Source organism: Medicago truncatula, chromosome 1 (genome assembly GCF_003473485.1).
Source record: "Medicago truncatula cultivar Jemalong A17 chromosome 1, MtrunA17r5.0-ANR, whole genome shotgun sequence".
In the NCBI taxonomy this organism is placed as follows: Eukaryota; Viridiplantae; Streptophyta; class Magnoliopsida; order Fabales; family Fabaceae; genus Medicago; species Medicago truncatula.
The window spans coordinates 43,515,022-43,532,219 of NC_053042.1; the positions used below are offsets into that span (position 1 = coordinate 43,515,022).

The window sequence follows — 17,198 nt, forward strand, 5'->3', positions numbered from 1 at the left end:
ATAATTTGGGACAATTTTTTTTTTCCAAAACGACATACAATTTGGGACGGAGGGAGTAGTTAGAATCAAAAGCTCTAAGCATTTTTTTGGAAAATTCGATTCAAAGGTCAAGCTTTAAATTCATACTCCTAGGCAAGATTGATAGTGAAATTCAAAACTTGAAGCTTTAAATTCATCCGTAGAATTGATTCAACTTGAAGTTAGTAATTAAATTTTTTGATTTCATAACTGATTTCAATACACATATTTATTGTTCAACTCACTTTTACATAAGTATATTCAAACATAGTATACTACTCCCTCCATCCCAAATTGTATGTCGCTTTAGGGAAAAAAATTGTCGCAAATTATACGTCGCTTTAAAATACCAATGCAACATTAATGTTACTTTTCCTATTATAACCTTAATTATCTATTACCCTCTCTTCTTTCAATTCTTTAATTTATCTTTCCCATATTATTTATTAAGAACAATTTTGTAAAACAACTCATAATATTTCTTTTCCACACAATATTAATTGTATTTCTTAATATGTATCAAATGCCCAAGACGTCATACAATTTGAAACGGAGGGAGTATAATTTTATCTTCAACTCACTTTCAAACATAATCAATTAACTAAAAACCAATTTTCGTCAACCCAAAACCAAAAATACACATTTGAATTAGTTAAATTTTGTTTTATATTTGAAATCGACAAATGTAACTCTATTTCTACTTATATTTAATATTAGAGGGATTGATTATCTTCCATAACTTTTTTTTACGAAAACCTCCATCAACATCAATGTTTCTAACAAGCAATAGTTATATATGTTGAAACGTGTAGAGTTGGTATTCGTTATTATTTTTTTAGATGAAATTGTTATAGTTTTCGTATTTATTATTATTCATCCAACAAGTCACTTTTTGTATTATTTATTTCTCATGTCGTATTGGAACGATACTTATTTATGTTTGTTCATGACCATTGCATTTATGATGCTTGTTTGAGTCCACATTCATTGGCAAATTATAGAACAATCACTACTTGTATCTAATTATTAGTAACTTTCGCATTCTGGCGTGCGTGGACCAGTTTACAAGATTCTGCAAGAAAACAAAGGATGTGAGAGCCATTTGCCAAGTTTAACGAATACGACATGTGATTCGGACCTTTTTATTTTGGGGGGGGGGGTTTGAATCCTTTGAGGCAGTTGTAATGTGGAAGTAAGAGTATTTCTCATTCAGAAAGATAAATATGTGGAGCAAGAATATTACTACAATATAGGTTTTATATTGCAAATAACCCATCCTTACAAAATCGTAAGGCAGGTATCACTCATTTTAAATTTTATTTTTATCCTATTGCCACTTTGATTATTTTTTTCTTTCTAATATATCTCATTCGTGTCTATTACCTTTTAAATTAGATGCATAAATATAAACGATAGATGATCCAGATTAATAAATTCTGAAATCATATTATGTTTTATATAATTTAGGTTTAACTGTTCCTTAAATAAAACATACTTATTTTTTTTAAAGAATCATATTATACGTGAATATGTTATTTTCTTTAAAAAAAAAAAAAGACTTATATTAAAGATATCATCCCTTCTTTCAAAATAAAAATTAAGGATATCATTCTTTACAAACTCATTTTAAATCTTATCATTATATCATATAATAGTAATTATAGTATTTAATCAATTAATTTGATAAAACTAGATGAATAAATCTATTACTGTCATGTAAATTCAATTTTAATACTAAAAAAAATGCAAATTCAACTTTACTCTAACTAACAATCAATAATAATTGATTTACCACATCAAATAAAATTTCAGCAACCATTAATTAAATTAATATAGGGGAAATAAGCAATCTATTCATTGGTAGTTGTGTTTTATTTCTGAAAATAAAAAATTATTGGAACCTTTTTTAGCAAATTATTATTTAGTTTAAATTTATAAAACAGAAATTGGAAAAATAATATAGGAAAGTGGGTAGTTCTTGGTAGTTGTATTTTTTTTTTTAAAAAAAAACTCATTCATAATTAAGGTTTTCTAAAAAAACATTTTTAATAAAGTTAATCGAAGCGAGATAAAAAATATATTTATATATTATTATTGCTAACTAAATAATAATTTTGATGTCTTGAAGATATGTATTTTGTGCGAATTTTCAATTGTTATCAATCGCCATTTCGTCTATTTACTAAAGAAAGATTTTTTTATTTTCTTTTAATAAATTCTTTCTAAGTAACAGATATGAGTATGTTAATTTTATATTACTATTTTATCCCTTATCACCATTCAAACCCAAACATTTAACTCTTTAATTTCTTAATTCCTTCAACAACAACAAAAACTCTTTGATTTCTTAGTTATCAATAGTTCTTTATTCTTTAAGTTCGAAGAAATTCTATTAAGAAAAGTTTGAAGAGATATATTTTTCTTTTCTTAAGTAGGACATTCTGTCTCTTCTTTTGAAGGTTCAAGTAATCATAAAGCCGGCAAACATGTACCGATTTTAGTTGCAAGAGCAAAATTTGCTTACTTTTGGTCCTACACGACAAAATAATCATATCCTTCTGACAATGTAATGAAATATTACGGGCCTGTTTGATTTGCTTTTTAAAAATTCTATTTTAGTTTTCAAAAATTATAAAACTAAAAATCTGTTTGATAAGGATTTTTTTTGTCACCGGCTTTAAAAAACTGTTTCAGAATTCAGTTTTTAAATAGCTGAAAACGAAAACATCTAAAAGATGTTTTGCTTCTGGATTTTCTGTTTTATAAAATACACGGAAAAGCAAGACCTTTTATTAATGGCACTATTGTAAATATTTGAAACCTTTCCTTCACTATTGTAAAAACCCACCAAACAAGTTTTTTAATTTTTTCTTCTCAAAAATAGTTTTTAAAAGTAGAACTACCAAACAGAATTTTTTTATTTACTTCTGAAAACCAGTTTTCAAAAACAGTTTTAAAAAACTAAAAAGCAATACTGAACCAAACAGGCCCTAACTCTTTTTTTTTTTTTTTTTAATTTGAATCTGAATTCTAAAAAATATTGATTCTTGAAATCAAATTTTCAGAAAGGAATATTTTGAAATAAAAAATAAAATATGTGTGATGTATGAAGCATAAAGGGGGTGTAAGTAGTATTTATTATCCTTAATAATAAAATGGGCCTAGGATTGCATAATCTTGTTTGGATCAGTGTACTTCTTCCACTGCATGTTAAACGAAGAACATTCTGGAAACAACAGGTTTTGTCTTTGCATCATCATCAAAATCCCAAAACGAGGTACAACTCAGTTTTCTTTTGTCTTTGACAAGGAATCTAGAGTGTTAGAACTTCTTCTCTCAAACCAAAAATGAGGTATATATGATTTCTGTTTTTTTTTCCTGTACTTTTGCGATTTTTGCTTCTAATAACATTTTTTTAGTAGTGCATGCAATTTTTATTTTTTATTTTTTTTTTATATGTTTCATGTTCGATGCTTAGTTGGTGGAACTGAAAACAGTGTATTATTGCATTGCATGTATTGTATAATCCAAAATTGGTGAATAGTTTAATTGAAATGTTGTGTTTTAGCTACATTGCTATGCTGAACTGTAACTATGAAGAATTGGGATGTTGAATAGATGACATTAAAATTTAGAGTAATAATTTTCCCTACACCTCCAACACCCGGTAATCACGTTCAAAATAGATTAAATTAGTTCACTTGAGTAGATGGTTAATTCAATTTATGGTCAAACTTTGCAGTTAATTCAAATTCAAATGCATTACTAACCACAATTTTCAACGTGATCTAAGTTAACCATATACTCAACTGAGTTAACCACAATTATGCATGAAACATTTTTGTTAAATTTATTTTGGTATTATGCGATCACTATTTTCTAGTGTCTATTCAAAGGTGCCCTTTACATGATTTGAATGAGAGTTGATGGTCAGTGCTAATTGAACAGTCATGGAAATTAATATTTTGTGAAAGTTGTTCATTTTGATGTTAAAATTAGGCATGGTTTGGTGGGTGAATAAACTTGTTTATCTGATTTTCTAATGCTTGAATGCAGTCGTCATCCAGAGGTCAAGTGGGCTCAAAGGGCTGACAAAGTCTATGTCACGGTTCAGTTGCCGGATTCCAAAAATGCAAAAGTGAACCTTACTCCAGATGGTGTTTTGACTTTTTCTGCCACTGCTGGTGCGGAAGACCACCTCTATGAGCTCAAGTTGCCACTCTTTGACAAGGTTAATGTAGAGGTGAGAAGACATTCCTAGTTTATGGATAGCATTGGCGCATAGTTAAGAATGTTTATGTTCCTTTTCCAATGAGTTAAATAATGGCATTGTGTGATACATGCATGCACTTATGGGCATTGTTAAACAGTCCTTAGCTTCATATTTATTCTAATTTAATAGTCTTCGTAACTAAGTTTCTGTTAACTTTTTAATGTTTTTCACTAAGTAACAGTTTCTGTTATGCTTCATTTGCACTGTAATGTTTTTTATTTTCTCAATGTGTTTATTTATCAATCTCTGCTATTGTTTCAGGAGAGCAAAATTAATGTAGGAGTGAGAGGCATATTCTGTGTAGTGCAAAAGGCAGAGGATGAATGGTGGAAAAGGTTACTGAAAGCAGAAGGGAAGCCTCCACATTATGTGAAAGTTGATTGGGATAAATGGGTGGATGAAGATGAAGATGCGGGTATGTCCACGTTTAAACAATACTGTGCTACTTAGTTTTTACAAGTTATAAAGGGTATTTTTATTTTACGTATCAACTGATTGTCTGTTTATTAGGTCTCGGTGACCTGGACTTGGGAGGGATGGATTTCTCGGTATGTAACGTTTTTCGTTTAATTCTCAGTTTCAACTCCTTCTCTTATTAATGTTGTTTGTCCTAATTAATTTTTGTGCTGCAGCAATTTGAGGGTGATGATGCAGTGGGTGCGGATTTTGACGACGGCGATGATGAAGGTAAGTCTGCTGCACATATTGTGTTAATTCTTTTGACAATTACTCTGTCTTAAGTACTTGACTATTATAAAGCATGGTTGATGGTACTTGCATATGTTGTGGCATGTACTTCTTGCATTTGTAGATTACATTGGGTGGTTTACTGCTATTTAAGATACTCTTGGGAAAACTTTCATCTTGCATTGGTTGATGGTAGTTTCCTGTTTCATCGTTCGTGTCTGGCTAGCACTATATCTAATGGTTTACTTTTAGGGGCGTGTCTGTAGGCTGTATTAATTTATTCTTGTTGGAAAATTAAATATTTCATTTCAGTTGATGAGATGGTTTTTGGTAGACATTTAGAAAGTTGAAATTGACTTTAGGGCAACTATGTTTTAGGCTAGAGTTTGTGGCTTTTCTAGTGGCTTAGAGAGTAGCTTGTAAAGAATTGAATTAACCGGTGAAACTGATTAAGTGTTATTCAATGTGTAACTTATGATTGTAATTCTTTTGAAAAGAGAAACATACACTCAATAATTCAGTGTTTTTCTAGTGAACTAGTAGCCTACGCAGGTTTGATTACCTGCATGAGGCTGCTTGATATCATATCTTACCCCATCTGGATGGCTAATGTGTTATCCCGAGTTGCACCATTCTGAGTTCCTGAGTGATAGAATAGCTTTAAACTAGCCCACCAAATCTGACCTTGATCATAGTTTCTACCGTAAAAAAGCTCTACAATGTTGTATCATAATTTCTTTAATCTTAAACAAACGGTCCCTTCACCATGTATTACCGTTTAAGTGACTCTTACGACTGATATCTCAAAAGTCACTCATTATGTTGCAGACTTGCAGCAATGCATGACTAAGTAACAGTACAGAATTTTACTGTACAATTTAAACTCTATCCAAAATTTAGAATTGACATTTCTACTGTTGTTTATAGTGCCTCTTATTGTTGGCTTAATTAAATATGTCTGTTTGCTAATTGTGCAGTGCAAGAAGCGTCAAAGCCTGAAAAACAAGAGGGTAATGATAACGAGGGAGGCTCTACGGTTGGAGACCAAGCTGGCAAGAGCACCGTCCAGGAAGCTGCTCCAAGCACATAATATCATTGCAGTTTAGGATCTTATACTCAGGAAAACGCTTTTAGATGTGCATTGAAGTTTCAGTCTGACTGTAGTATCGTTTGGTGTAGGTGTTTAAGATATTAATATCACTATCTTTGTGTCCCTAAACATTAGCTTGTATTATGAGGCAGCCAAAGCTCCTTCAAGTTGAAGTACTAATGTACAATTGAGATTTTTATTTATTGTGGGAAAGACGGTATCTGGATTTCAATATTTTTGGACTTCTTATTTGCTCCCAAAGAAAACCCGTTCAGGTTGCTTACCAAAACTAGGCTAATGTTGCTTACCAAAACTATTGCCCAAGTCTCAATTATGTTTAGAGTTAAGGTCTCCATCAAATTAATTTCATCAAAGAAATTTGACAATAAACTAATGGCTGTGTAATAAGGGACCTGCGAGACATGATTTAGGGATGCTGGATATTCTATGCTTTTAGAACCTTTATTTTTTTGATAAATATAGATCATCTTCTCAAAATAAATGTAATGCATTTTTTTTCACACGTGTAGAAAAAGGAATACAGATAGTTAAGACATTAGAAAATGATGTAGCAAAAAAACTTTGATGAGGTCTATAATATCACCATTTTGGTGACGTATAAGCAAAATAATTGGAAACCTAAATTGCACTGAACTCATAAACAATAATCTTCTGAGCGGGCACACTAATTTGATGTAGTTCTATATCACTTGTTCAAATTAACCTATACCTCCTCGTCCTCTTCCTGCCCCTACCACAAGAAGAACAAATATTAGATTATTCATATGATTCAATCAAACATGAACTAAATTATATTGGCAATTTATTTTCATAATTTATTGCTTATGTTTAATATAACTTGAACTGCAACATTCCTCTTTTCCTTAAACATCATCCGAACAAGTGTAAACTTGAATGATAATTTAATGAACTATATTAAATGATTTACCTCTGTTTCCACCCCGGCCTCCTCCAGCCCTTCCTCGGCCTCCTCCCTACCTCTTGCTCTTCCTCGTCCCAAACTTGGTGGAAGTCGAAGATACTTAATAGTATTCCCACGAATGTAGCATTTAGGCATATACCAAAATCTATCACCATCCTACATTGCCAAATACAATCAAACACTGTACATTATACCAAACAACAAATGACATTATCATAAATAAATATCGATAATATGAACGAAAGCAAGAAGAGCTGTCAAAAGAACATTACGTTAGAGGTACAGAAGACTTCTCGAAGATGGATGTTCATCCATGTATCACAATTTACCAAATGGCCGTTATAAGTCTCCCCATTTTTCAGTTCAACCAACTGTTACAACAACAAAAAAATAAAACAGGTTACAAAAGGTAAAATAAAACAAGGTATTTATGTATATATTAACAAGGTAAAATAAAACAAAAACACCGACATGCAACACGCAACACTGATGCACATGATTACATTAAACTACGTCATATTCTAAGAAAATTATCGGTGTCAACTTATCTGTGTCGGTGCTTGATTGAAGAGAAAAGGATTTACTAACCATTGGGTGGCCTTGAGCAGTCTTGAGAAGGGAAAGTGGAAACTGCAAAGAAAGAGTCAATTGTCAAATAATTAATGAATGGAACTCTAACCCTAACCCTAAACATATTGGTATCATTAAAAAGCAGAAACGTAAAAAAGATTACATATTTGAGAAAAAAGAGTGAAGTTGATGCGATCTAGGTAATGATTCAACCAAATCGTTGTTTTGTGGTGGAATTAAGAAAGAAAGAGTGACTTACCATGTTGTCGTGAATTGGTGGTTGATTTTCAAGGAAAGAAAGCGAAGATGGAGAAATGCGATACTGTTAGGGTTTCTGTATTTGTGATTTGTGGAGAGAGATAGCTTCTTTTATTGTATTTTACACTCCCGCGCTACCTAGCAGGTAGTATAAAATAACAAATCTTCTTTTTCAAATAAATAAAAATAAAAATACTAACAAACAAGATGTAACAAAAAAAAAAAGAAAACAAATAAGCAGAGCATATTTTTATCTCTAAAATAAACAAAACATTTTCTAGAAGCGTTAAGTTTTTGAACAATTTTTGCTAAAAATTTTTTGCAAAAAATTATCGCAAAATTTGATTTCTACATCCAGATTTTATTACTTTTATCTTTAACTTTTATCGTTTTAAAAAAATCCTATTTAATCCGTTTTCATGTTAAAAAAATTCTAAATTTTAGTAAATGAACCTTTCATAGTGTTTTAAACTTGTCTTAAAAAAATTGTTCATAAACTTAAGAGTTTAAGGATAATTAAACAAATTTTGTTTTAGCAGGGACCAAAACTACAATTAAGTCTAAATTAAAATTGATCTCATATTTTAAATACTAAAGGCTCTTTTTAAAGTTTGGAGGCGAGCAATGAGGGAACTTTGGAGGAGGGGAGGAGAGGGAAAAATAGAGAGATTTTCATCCTATTTGATAGTGTTTTTGTTGAAAATAAAAAGAAACATTTATGATTTAATATTTTTAAAATTTTGAGAGTATTTTAAAGGTGGATTCTAGGGTGAGGGCTCTATCAAGTCCTTCACCGGTGAAACACCAAGAAAATACCCTCAGATTTAATCAAGGTACAAAGTTCCTAAAAATAAAATTGAGAATATCTACCTATGTCCACACACAATCCTGCCTATATTTCTTCCCGACTCACTAAAATTATGCAGAGAACGGTTGCTTTTCATTCATCTAATTCACACTTATGCATAATGGAAACGATGAAATATGGCTCATTGGCATCTAAATTTGACTCCATAATCTTCCAATTTATGCAATCATCAACTAAAAAGATGAAAATTGGTCGTTGTTGGCGTGGCTTCATTAAAACATGAATTTTATTTATATATGAATTTGATTGATTTCAAAACATATAAGTACTTTTAATTCCATAAAGATGTACATTTTCTTTGGGTTAAACGTATATTTACTTTTCAAAGAGGTGTGCTTGTTTCTTTTTTGAATAGACAAGAGGTTGTTGATCTCTAGTCAAGAAGTTCAACATGGAAACTATTTTGATCGGTGTGGATGTATGCGTGTACATACAAATTGAGCCACGAGCTTTTGATTTTTGGAAACAACTTTCCGCAGATTTTGTGATTGGAAGATGATGAATACTACAGAGATAGGGATACATGTGGGGAAGGAGATAGGGGCATTATTAGGTGAACTATAATACATTCATTCAAGTTGAGGAAATACTCTTCATTTTTATCAAATCCTCCACCATGTGAAATGTGATACCATCCAACACAAATCTCTTCTCTTAATTTCTTCCTACAGTTGCTATTCTTTTTCTCAAAATATATTACTTATGTTTCATTTTATATTCATAACAAATTGGTTTGTTCGTCATATTCCTTTATCACATTTATCTACCAAACTTTATTGCAATGAACATGCGACCTAATCCTACCTTACTTGCTCAACACACAACAACCAAGTCTTATCCCACTAGGTAGAGAATTAAACAACGTCATATTGTTCTATCAAAAGCCATGTCTTGTTCAACACAAACTTTAATGAAATTATTGTGTTTTAAGAAATATGGTGGAATAAAGGAACACTAACCTGTAATGAAAAGCCAACGTATGATATGCATGCCCACAAAGGCATAAAACTAACCCACTGATTTTCTTTACGGCAATTATTTATAAAATCGTAGTAGTCATAAACAAAAAAGTAATTAGACAAGAGAAAAATAAAATAAAATAATAGGTACGATCGGAGCAAGGCCAGATGAAAACAAAAACAAAGAGTCAATAATGAAACAGCAAGAATGAACCAGCGCCCCTAGAATTTTGTAGAGACATTAGTCCAGCACATCAGGCATGCTTATGCAAAGACACTCAAGACATCCCTCCATTAAATGTGAAGTTTGAGAGCAAATGTTATGTACATTGGATTTGTACAAAATAATTTACATGATGATCCCTTAACTTACAATCTAAAAATAACTTTTGGAGTAAAAGTCCATAATTAATTACTCCTGCATTATTAATTCTGACCTCTTATGAATTTTCGTCAAGTCAACTAAATGCCGCATGGTCGGCCTGCCATGAGGACAATTCCACGGGGATTTCAGCTCCGCTAAATGCTCAAGTATCTGAAACAATTAGAGTAAACTAAAAAACTCAGTCTACAATTCAATTTCCTTACATTTAGTGTTCAACTGAACCAGATACTTGTAAAGGAGTGCACGTGCGATAAAATACGGTGAGGGGCGATGCTAAATGTAATGTGTTTTACTACCTTCTGCATTTCATTTCTTCCAAGTGCATCACCAATCATAATTGATGATCGACATGCTCGAGATGCCAACATTGCACGAACTCTTGGAGGGCAGATTGAATCTGAGGAATCCTGTCTATAACTACCAATAATGGAACATTCTCCATGACCATCACCATCAGATAGAGTTGAAATCAGGTCCTTAACATCTGTTGGGAGAAAAATGCTTCCCGTCAATCACTCAATGCAATTTTTATTTCTTAATAATAAACTTTATTTCAATACCCATTCTATGCGTAAGTGATTCACAGTGATTAAGCGAAATCTCAAAAGAATGTTTAAGCAAAAAAGTTCCCTAGCCATTCACAAGATTCAAATATGTATATGCCAATCTTTAGATCCAAGCTTAGAACCAAGGGTTTATTTGAAACATTTTCTCATTTCTTATTTCGTTTCTGGTGTGTTTCTTGTAACATCACTGGTCCTCTGTTTCTAATACAGAATTTCCAATATTTCAGTGTAATAAATTTGTTGTTTGTCTTATAAATTATCAATAGGACACCATTTTCTACCATCATCTTGATACTAGGTTATGTGAATGGCATCTGAAATCAACCAAAGCCGTGTAAGTCAGCTAGACTTCCAGCTTGGCCTGAATCATCTTCCGAAATGAATGCAAAAATAGAAAACTAAAAAGAGTATCATGCACAGAGAATCACATATCCAATGCACACAATATGTTTTCCCTTGGTCGATCATGACTATATAAACCAACAGAATCATTAAATTAATCACAGATAGAATCCATAAAATTCAAAGGTTTCTACCTTCGACTCCAAACATGGTGTTTTTACTGTAGGGGACAGACTTTAATTTATAACGGCATCCAGGTGGTGCATTTAGATCCTCTTCCAAAGTAAATCCATTCTTCCTGAAATGGATATAATGCAATTCATGTTACTAACTACAACCATAAAGATGCAAAAAAGAACGCAACTAAAGCATAAAATATTGGATCTAGAACACTGAACTCAATTTTAAAGATAACCCCCACGGAAAAAAAAGTATCTTACTGTAAGAGTGACTGAATCAAATATAATGGCGTTTCCAACAACCTTTCATAAATTATGCAAATGTTTTAATTTCTAATGTGCATGTGGTATATATAGCAGACACAACACACAACCATTGTTGAAGACATTAGCTTACAGGAAACAACTAGTTGAATAATTTGAGGGCTCTCAAGTTCAAACTTCACAGCTTTGGTTTTTGTTTCTACATGCCTATCGCTCAAGCTTTGTCAACTTGAACTTTTTAATAGATGTATTCTCTTTTCTCAGCAGCAAGCACGTCACAAATGCATCTTAAGATTATCGAACATCATACTTTCCAAAAACATAATATGAAATCAAATTCAACCAGTTATTTGGTGGTTTAAATATATAAAATCTTATATCTGCATCTTCACGTGATTAAGGATCCGAGTAATGATTTCAAACATATAATAAATCCAATATACATATGCATGTTTTTTTCAATATCAATAAATCATTGAATTATTATTAAAATTATTTATTCATTATCAATTAAGGCAGCACAGGTCAGCCATTGAATTGACACAGCTGTCAAGTTGGCCATGTCAAGTTTTGCGTAGTAGAGAAATTCATGACAGGTGCATTAGGGTGACACTAGTTATTACTTCAAGAGATCCTTAAATACACAAAAAGATAATCAATATGTTCATTTTCTAAGGCTGATCATCTGTGGCAAGTGACAACTCACTATGACAATCATACTAGTTAAATGAGAAAGTGAATAAAGAGATCATGGTGCAGCATCATTTCTGATACTGGCTATAGTAAACAAGAAACACAAACAGTCTGATTAATGATGCAGGATTGATATTAGAATCCTGTTGATGAAATCTAGTTTCTGACAATAACACAAAATATGGAGAATCAATATATCACCACTTGATAAATATGGCTCTAGTTATACCTGATTATGTCCATGTGAATCGAAGCAACTATTTCTTCCTCAGGGGATAACTCCAATCTTATTGGCCTACATATGCAATTTTTATCAGTAAAATTAAGATCATGAACAAATAAAGAGAGGAGAAAATTACGCTTGTGCTTTTACAATCAAAACTTATACTCTAAACATCCTTTGTAACTTGGAACTCAACAAGTCATTTATCTACACCAAAACTTTGCAGCAGAATAAGTAATTTCCTTTTCCAGCTTTACCATGTGATTATTGACAGTTCCCACAAGTTCAGAGGGGAAAAAAGGAATACTTATGTATAATGATCGTAAGAGAATAAGTTCTCACCTAAGCAGAGGTTGTTGGTTCAATATGGTTGATTGGGACAGACACTCAAAATTGTATTTCTCGTCAGCAGCATGCTGAAAATAGATTATTCTTCATTACAAATCATGTTTTTTTAAAAGAAATATAAAATAAAGCAAAAGAATGCAATTATATCGATTAATCATTCTACAGGATGGTGGAAGAAACTGCAGAATCTGTAGTTCCAAAAACATAGTGGAAGTTACCTGATCCACAATGAATAAATCTTGATCCAATTTACCAATGATAAATCCAAGATTGAATTGCCCAATCACCTGTTAAAACATAATATCAAAGTAATAAGCCTTTGAATACATGATATATTTAATCTGAAATTGTAGGTATAATTGAGCAGATAAGGATTTAAATATGATTTTAGTATGATGGATTAGATGTGCGGATTTTGTATTCCAAAAACATTGATTTGGCTTTATGGTGGACAAAAAAACTTAGAAAAACCTAACAACTTGGTTGCACTTTCTCCACTTACTAAAATAGCGTTGAGTATTGACATCTGGACAACCAATAAGCTCAACAACATCCAATTTAATAAAAAAAAATATGAATCATACTAAAAACCTTCATTCTGCTGAAGTATTCCTTCTTGAACAATCTTTCGAGTTCGGTGGCTGCTGCTGCCAAAACCCTTTCTTTCTGCTGTTCAATGTCTGGCTGTGAAAGCTCCAGAGTTGCAGCCGTATAGTGACTAAAAAATTTACGAGAAAGAGTAAGCATATATATGATTTTCCTACTTTATAAGGAGAGTACTGAAATATAAACCTTTTGCCATTAGCTTTTCCATATCTGTATTTGCTGGATTGTACCAAAGAAAGTCTCTTCTCTCTCCTACTCTTAAGGTCTTGAAAAGAAAATTGCATGTTGGAGAATATCTTCTGACCAGAGGACTTGGGAGAATCTAAAACATCATCTGTAGTATCTATCAGATTGTTGCTAGATGGTGTAACTGATGCTGTATCAGCTAGATGTGTTTTATTCTCTTGATGTGGTTTCTGCAAAACATCATATGCAAGTATGAAACAAAGACAAAGTGGCAATTTTTACTTTTACTTCTCAATGAATACAAGCTAAAGACATTAATATCATTTTCTGATTTAGTAACGGGTTAGCCACTAAGGAACTTCAACTTAAATGATCGTAAACACAAATTTCAAAAAATGTCATTTTTAATGAATGAGTGTCAAATAATTCTATAAATCAAAACATAGTACAATAGCATGCAAAACTATGCTTAGAGAACTGTAAGTGTAGATATATGAAATTTAGCGATTGAAACCAATCTTTGGAATCCTTGACTGCAAACCAACGTACCATGTTAGGTTCTCTGTCAGTAGAGTCTTCTCTAAAAGACAGTGAATTTACACTGCTGTGGTTGATGCCATCAGGATTACGTTGCTGCAAATTTTCAATCTCACTTGGCGTAGAAGTTTCATTAATTTGGTCCAAATGAAGATATGATCTTGTTATCAGGTCATTGGTTTCAGTATTTACAGTCTTCAATTTACATTGCGGAGCTTGATTTCTAAGGACAGGCACTTCAGATAAGGCTGTAATGATGTCATCACGTTTTCTTTTACTTACAGCAACAAAATTGTTAAGGGTTGACTGAACATGTCTTGATGAATCAGATGAATATTTATCAGAAGAGCCCCCACTCTCAACTGTCCTTGAGACCAGGGTAGCTTGATTGCGCAAAGCAATATGAGTAGATGCCATCTGTCTTCCACTCTTGTCACCCTTTAAAGTTTTGTGCGCTCTGAGTGTGAACTCCTTGCCCATTAAACCCCCACCACTCTCACGAATCAACCCTTCTTCAACATGTGAGAATAGATCACCATCATCAGATTCAGAAGCATTATTAGAATCAGTAGTGTGTTTCTCCTTATGCTCATTAAGAGATATACTACCACCGTTGCGGTCAGAATTATTCTTATCCCGAGAAATACTAGCAGTATTGAACTCAGTATAATGCTCTTCCTGAGGAATCGCCACATTCAGGGACGCTGGTTTCGTTACGATAGGAGACTTCTTCTGAGAGGAACGCAACTCAAAACAGTCTTCTTTTGCGGCAGGCCGCATAAATTCATTGACAGCATAAGAGGCATTATCAGGAGAATAAATTTGTTGTAAGCCCTCTCTAAGGGCTTGCAATAAGGAAGTTTCTTCAGAAAAAAATATTTTCCTCTTATCAGGAGTCACATTGACATCATATGCTTTCGTTGGAACTGTAAAATTCATGATTGCAATGGGATATTGTTTAGAGTTTGCACTTCTATATAACTCATTCACAAGTTTTCCGATTTTTGGCATATCCACTGGTCTACCGTTTACAAAAAAATACTGTCTATCTCCCAAATTCCTTCCGTTACCCAGTCCAGGCTTGGAAAGAAAACCGTCAACTTTGCAGCTCTCAGATATACATAATGACATGGGCTCCAAGCAGTTGAAAGTGTTCATGCCAAGCACTGTTATGATGTTATCTTTTAGAGAATCATTTCCTTGGGTTTTCAGTACCACAGATTTTACATTTTTGCCAGTCGTGTTCGTGCAGCCAAATCGAACACCTTTTGCTATAAGGGCATATGCCTGAAGAGCACTCAACAGAAAGAATATATCATACTTACTAACAAACTCAGTGAAACAGGAATAAAAAAGGCAAGAATTCCGCAGAAAAATAAACAAAAAATAAATTCCAATAGGAATAGAATGGAGTAATTGGATATTAGTCCTTAATTGTAGGACTGTAATAACAACATGTCCCCCCACACTATCAATATTCTAAATGATCACTGAAATTGCATAATGTTAATCAACTTCGCCGATTTGTATGTATAGGTTTTCAATGCATCTCTGACATTTTGCACTTAGTTTCAAATTAATTCCAGCACCCTAATGACATTATAGTCCTACAAATAGCAACGGAGGGACAAATTTGATTAAAATTTTGTAATTTCTTAGATCATTTAGGAATATCAATAATACGAAGCACTAGATTGATACAACCTTACAATTTCAAGTACCAATTTAGGTATTTACTCAAATGGAAAACATTCACGACTATGAAAACATAGAACATCATAGAATAACTAAACACGCAATCACTCACATTCAAGAGAGAAGCCAACTTTCCATATTCCTTACGTATATTCCGCTTAAACTCTTTGCTTCGAACAGGAAGACTCGAGAACAACTTCTTAACCGTCACAGTCGTTCCAATTTGTCGCGCAATTTTCTTTTCCGCCACAAGAACACCAGAATGATTAAATGTCAAATGCGTCGCAACCGGTTCATTCACAGTTCTCGTTTCAATAGTCAAATTCCCCAAAGCACAAAGAGAACTCAACGCCTCTCCTCTAAATCCAAAAGTAGTCAGAGACTGAAGATCATGAAACTCAGATAGTTTTGAAGTATGATGCTTAAGTCCAAGAACCTGAAATCATTTCAAACAAGAAATTAAACAAGTTCAAAACCCTAATACTACATTTTTTTAAGGTGATAGTGTAATACCTTGAAACTGTTTGGTGAAATGCCGCAACCGTTATCGATGACTTGAAACCATTCTTCACCGAAGTCTTTAAGAGAGATTTCGATGCTGGTGGCGCCGGCGTCTAAGCTATTTTCGACGAGTTCTTTAACGGCGGAGGAGAGGTCGAGGATGACTTGACCGGAACAGATTCTGTGAACGATTCCCTTTGCGATTGGTTTGATTATTTGCGATTCGATCGTCATTTCTGCTTCTAGCAATAATCGATTACCGAGCTAGCGAAAATTGGGAAGAAAATCTGTGGAATTTTGCCGCCAAAATTGAAGCGGGAACGAAACTCTGATGAATGTGAAGAAAGAATAACGTTTGGGCTTTTTCTTCCAAACACGGTCTCGGTAAAAAAATTAGTTTAATTTTTTGAGGGGAAAAATTAGTGTTTAATTTAATCAAAGTAAAATTATTTATATTTAGATGATGATGTGATGACACAAGAAAAATAAATTTAAATATAAAATTATGGACTTTTGAACTATTTATTTTTATTTTTAAATTAGTTAATTGATATAAATATTTAAATAATACACCTTGTAACCTTTGTAACCAAAACAAAAAATTGTAACAAAAAAATACTCCTTCCTACTCTATCATACAATAATTGACATGTTTGTGAAGAGAAAGAAAATGGTCTCAAAATATTTGACACTTTCAATTTTTAAGGTGACATTAATTATGTTTTTTAGCATTTTTTAAGTGTGTCTTTTGCATGTGTGTATTTATAGTAATGATAAATAACCTATATTTAATAAAGATAATATACAATTCTAGTTTTAAAAAAAAAAAAAAAAAGTAAAAGGACAATTCTCTCTCTTGCTTTTTATGCATTTTTCTTAGGCTTAGTTGCACTTTTTCCCCCTATATTTGGCCAATTGTGCGATTTTGCACCCTATCCTTTTCTCCCTTTCTGATTTTATGATCCCCTGCGTGTTTTACTGATGATCTGTCCATTTTTGATGACGTG

At 32.5% G+C, this 17,198-nt stretch overlaps 2 protein-coding genes and 1 pseudogene across 2 annotated transcripts; 1 reads left to right on the plus strand and 2 right to left on the minus strand.

Moving 5' to 3' along the window:
• The first annotated feature begins 3,211 nt into the window (after positions 1-3,211).
• On the plus strand, positions 3,212-6,302 carry LOC11420022 (uncharacterized protein OsI_027940). The gene is made up of 6 exons (XM_003591501.4): positions 3,212-3,370; positions 4,075-4,261; positions 4,553-4,706; positions 4,802-4,839; positions 4,924-4,978; positions 5,956-6,302. The coding sequence occupies exons 1-6, from the start codon at positions 3,366-3,368 to the stop codon at positions 6,066-6,068; spliced, it is 552 nt and encodes a 183-aa protein (XP_003591549.2). The 5' UTR covers positions 3,212-3,365; the 3' UTR covers positions 6,069-6,302.
• Positions 6,303-6,566: 264 nt separating this feature from the next.
• LOC11413907 (sm-like protein LSM4) lies at positions 6,567-7,996 on the minus strand (annotated as a pseudogene).
• Positions 7,997-9,835: 1,839 nt separating this feature from the next.
• LOC11414900 (DNA mismatch repair protein PMS1) lies at positions 9,836-16,571 on the minus strand. Its single transcript, XM_003591503.4, has 11 exons — positions 16,204-16,571; positions 15,803-16,126; positions 14,008-15,282; positions 13,459-13,688; positions 13,258-13,384; positions 12,885-12,953; positions 12,661-12,734; positions 12,325-12,390; positions 11,154-11,257; positions 10,348-10,535; positions 9,836-10,201 (listed from the first exon to the last, which is right to left on the minus strand). The coding sequence occupies exons 1-11, from the start codon at positions 16,423-16,425 to the stop codon at positions 10,079-10,081; spliced, it is 2,802 nt and encodes a 933-aa protein (XP_003591551.2). The 5' UTR covers positions 16,426-16,571; the 3' UTR covers positions 9,836-10,078.
• Between the last annotated feature and the right edge of the window lie 627 nt (positions 16,572-17,198).